Raw genomic sequence first — 3,285 nt, forward strand, 5'->3', positions numbered from 1 at the left:
ATATTATGACTTTAATCTCGTAATGTGACAACTTTATTCTCATATTGACTTTATTCTCATAAAATTCCGACTTTACGCTCATATGACTTTAATCTCATAAAATTCTGACTTAATTCTCATATTATGACTTTAATCTCGTAATGTGACAACTTTATTCTCATATTGACTTTATTCTCATAAAATTCCGACTTTACGCTCATATGACTTTAATCTCATAAAATTCTGACTTAATTCTCATATTATGACTTTAATCTCGTAATGTTACGACTTTATTCTCATATTATGACTTTATTCTCATAATATTGACTTTATTCTCATGTTACGACTTTATTCTCATAAAATTCCGACTTTACGCTCATATGACTTTAATCTCATAAAATTCTGACTTAATTCTCATATTATGACTTTAATCTCGTAATGTTACGACTTTATTCTCATATTATGACTTTATTCTCATAATATTGACTTTAATCTCATGTTACGACTTTATTCTCATATTGACTTTAATCTCATAAAATTCCAAATTTATTCTCATATTACAACTTTATTCTCATAATATTATGACTTCAATCTCGTAATGTTACGACTTTATTCTCATCGACTTTAATCTCATAAAATTTCAACTTTATTCTCATTGACTTTAATCTCATAAAATTTCAACTTTATTCTCATAATATTATGACTTTATTTCCATATGCTTTAATGTCGTAATATTATGACTTTATTCACATAATTTAAAAAAATGTAACAAAAAAACTTGTGTGGCCCTAATACTCCGTCGTAGCCTGCAGAGTGAACGTAGCCTAAAGTCCAGCTTTACATTTTTGACACTGGTGGTGTTAAAATGTAAAGCTGTGTGAGGAAATCTGTGCTCCTGCTGAATGGGACAGCTGTTTAATGAGCTATATAAAGCTCCAGCCCTTCACTGAACGGACTGCTTTGTTCCGTTCAGAACAAACCATCGCTGCTTTTCCAACGTTAAAATGAAACAGATTTAATGAACAAAACATTTACAATGATTGCAAACAATCGGCCTTAAATTAACAGTTACAATAACTGCCTTCCTATTATTATGAATGGTGACTAACRTTAATTAGATTAATACAGCAACAGATTCTTTGTTGGTCTTTTTGCTTCAAATGATCCCACGTGTCCAAACTCTGCTGTTTCATGTAAAGCTTCTGTGTTGGAGGGACTTCCCCTGCCCGTACAGCGGTGACACAAAACCCGTCGGCCCACAGTCTGAGCTCGCTGAATAATCCCAGGATCAGTTTGAGCCTCAGTGACTCACCGGCGTACTTGGGAAAGTTGGATTCRTCCATGGACCAGAAACAGTGGTCAAAAGCGAACACCTGCGGGGGGGCGGAGACAAGACAAAGAGCGTGAACACACCTTCTCTCACACCTGTCCGAGCACGTTCACCGCAGGCGGACCTGCAGCCAGGAGAGACGTGGTTATTGTTCACAGAGCTTACTGCTCGTCAGCAGGACTGAGCTCGTCTGAGCAGAGAAAACCTGAGCGTTTGTTGTCCGACTGCTGAGTCAGCATCAACGTGTTTGTTAACTTTTTTTTTTGTTGTTATTTTACTGAACAATTTCTGTTCTAAACACCACAGCCTACTTTGTGCCGACAATTAGCTAACAAATCGAAAACATTTGCCTCATTCAGGAGACGGATGCTGTGACTTTTTGGAACTTTTATATATTTTTCAAAACGTTTAGCTTAATTTTAAAACATTTTTCAAAAAGAAATATATGAAGATGTTTTCAATTAGTTCACATAATTTACTTTAAAACCTGCTTCAGCTTCTTTCTGCTTCAGCTACTTGCTCGATTTTTGACTTCTTATACTACTTCTAGTTTTTAGCTACCATTCTGCTACATTTAGCTTTTAGCTAGCCTTTTGCAGCATTTAGCTTTGAGGTAGCCTTCACGTACTTTTAGCATTTAGGTAACTTTTGCTATTTTTATCTTTACAATAGTCTTGTTGYGTTCATCTTTCAGTTAACTTTTGGTACYGTTAGCTTTYAGATACCWTTCTGCTACATTAACTTTTTWGTTGTTTTTAGCTTTAGCARTCATCCTACTACATTTAGGTTTTGACTAGCCTCTTGCTATCTTTAGTTTTAGCTATCACTCTGCTACATTTAGGTTTTAGTTGTTTTTTTTACCTTTGGCAGTCATTCTACTACATTTAGGTTTTAGCCTGCCATTTGTTTCTTTGAGATAGCATTTTGCTGCTTTTACCTTGCAGCTAACATTTGACACTCTTTGCTAGCTTTTTTTGCTACAAGTAGCAGTTATGCTTTTGACATCTTTTAGATAAATTTGGTCTTTTTTAGCTTTCAGTTAGAATTCTGCTGCGTTAAGCTTTAGTTGTTCAGTYACTCAGCTCTCAGCCTTCACAACGCATTTTCAAAATGTAATTTTTCTTGTTCAGTTTCACGTTCATCAAGCTTGGAGCCGTTGCAGCTCAGGATTTATTTTTGCTTTGTTTTCGGTAGAAGCAGCTGAAATTTAATGAATTCATAAATCAGAGTCAAAGCTTCAGAGGAAATAAATTCCAGCTCCCGGTGACACGGATCTCCAGGGAAACTGAGCCGTGGCTGTTTCCCGGTGCTGTAGGACCTCTCAGASTCTCAGCAGAGAGCTTCTGTGTTTTCAGACACCTGCAGGAGCTGCTGTGTGGAAAAAAGCAGCAGACTGACTGAACAACTGTTGAGCATGAACACATCTAACACCTCACTTCTAGCAGGAACAAAAAGCTTTGATCTGTTTGTTCTTCAGACTTTATTTTTTTACATCAACACTGGTTTGAATATTAAAACCAAGAGTTCTGGTGCAAATCAGATGGTCACTTTTGGAGACATCCTCGTGCAAGAACCGTTGGTACGAACAGATTTGTTCTTAAGTTGTGCGTACGAAAGATTTAGGAGAATTTGTGGCATTCACCAATTTTCTCTGTATTGTAAGATTTTTCTCAGATACGAACATAATTCACGAGTGGTCCAGACCTTTCGTATATTTTACGAGCAGTCAGTCTGCTGTTATCCAGATCAATTTTCTTCACTAATAACTTTATATTTTGTTAGTTTGAAGATATTTTGAGTTGAAAATAAATCACGCTCCATAATTATTAGGGCTACATGACGCATTTTTATTCCGAACGGCTGTTTAATCCGATTACTTTTGTCCATGTAAACGTAGCTTTATGTCATGGGGGGAGTGCCGAGCTCGCTCGAGGTGATAGACGCATGCGCTATATGCGTAACGTGACGGCTGATAC

At 36.5% G+C, this 3,285-nt stretch overlaps 1 protein-coding gene across 1 annotated transcript in view; it reads right to left on the minus strand.

The window, feature by feature from the left end:
- kif13a (kinesin family member 13A) overlaps positions 1-3,285 on the minus strand; it is a gene marked incomplete in the record, with an annotated part of 62,538 nt that overhangs the window by 33,619 nt on the left and 25,634 nt on the right. Inside the window, 1 exon segment of the mRNA XM_014008778.1 lies at positions 1,292-1,354. Coding sequence (XP_013864232.1) covers positions 1,292-1,354 — 63 coding nt within the window.

The sequence above is a fragment of the Austrofundulus limnaeus genome, unplaced genomic scaffold (assembly GCF_001266775.1).
Source record: "Austrofundulus limnaeus strain Quisiro unplaced genomic scaffold, Austrofundulus_limnaeus-1.0 Scaffold52, whole genome shotgun sequence".
In the NCBI taxonomy this organism is placed as follows: Eukaryota; Metazoa; Chordata; class Actinopteri; order Cyprinodontiformes; family Rivulidae; genus Austrofundulus; species Austrofundulus limnaeus.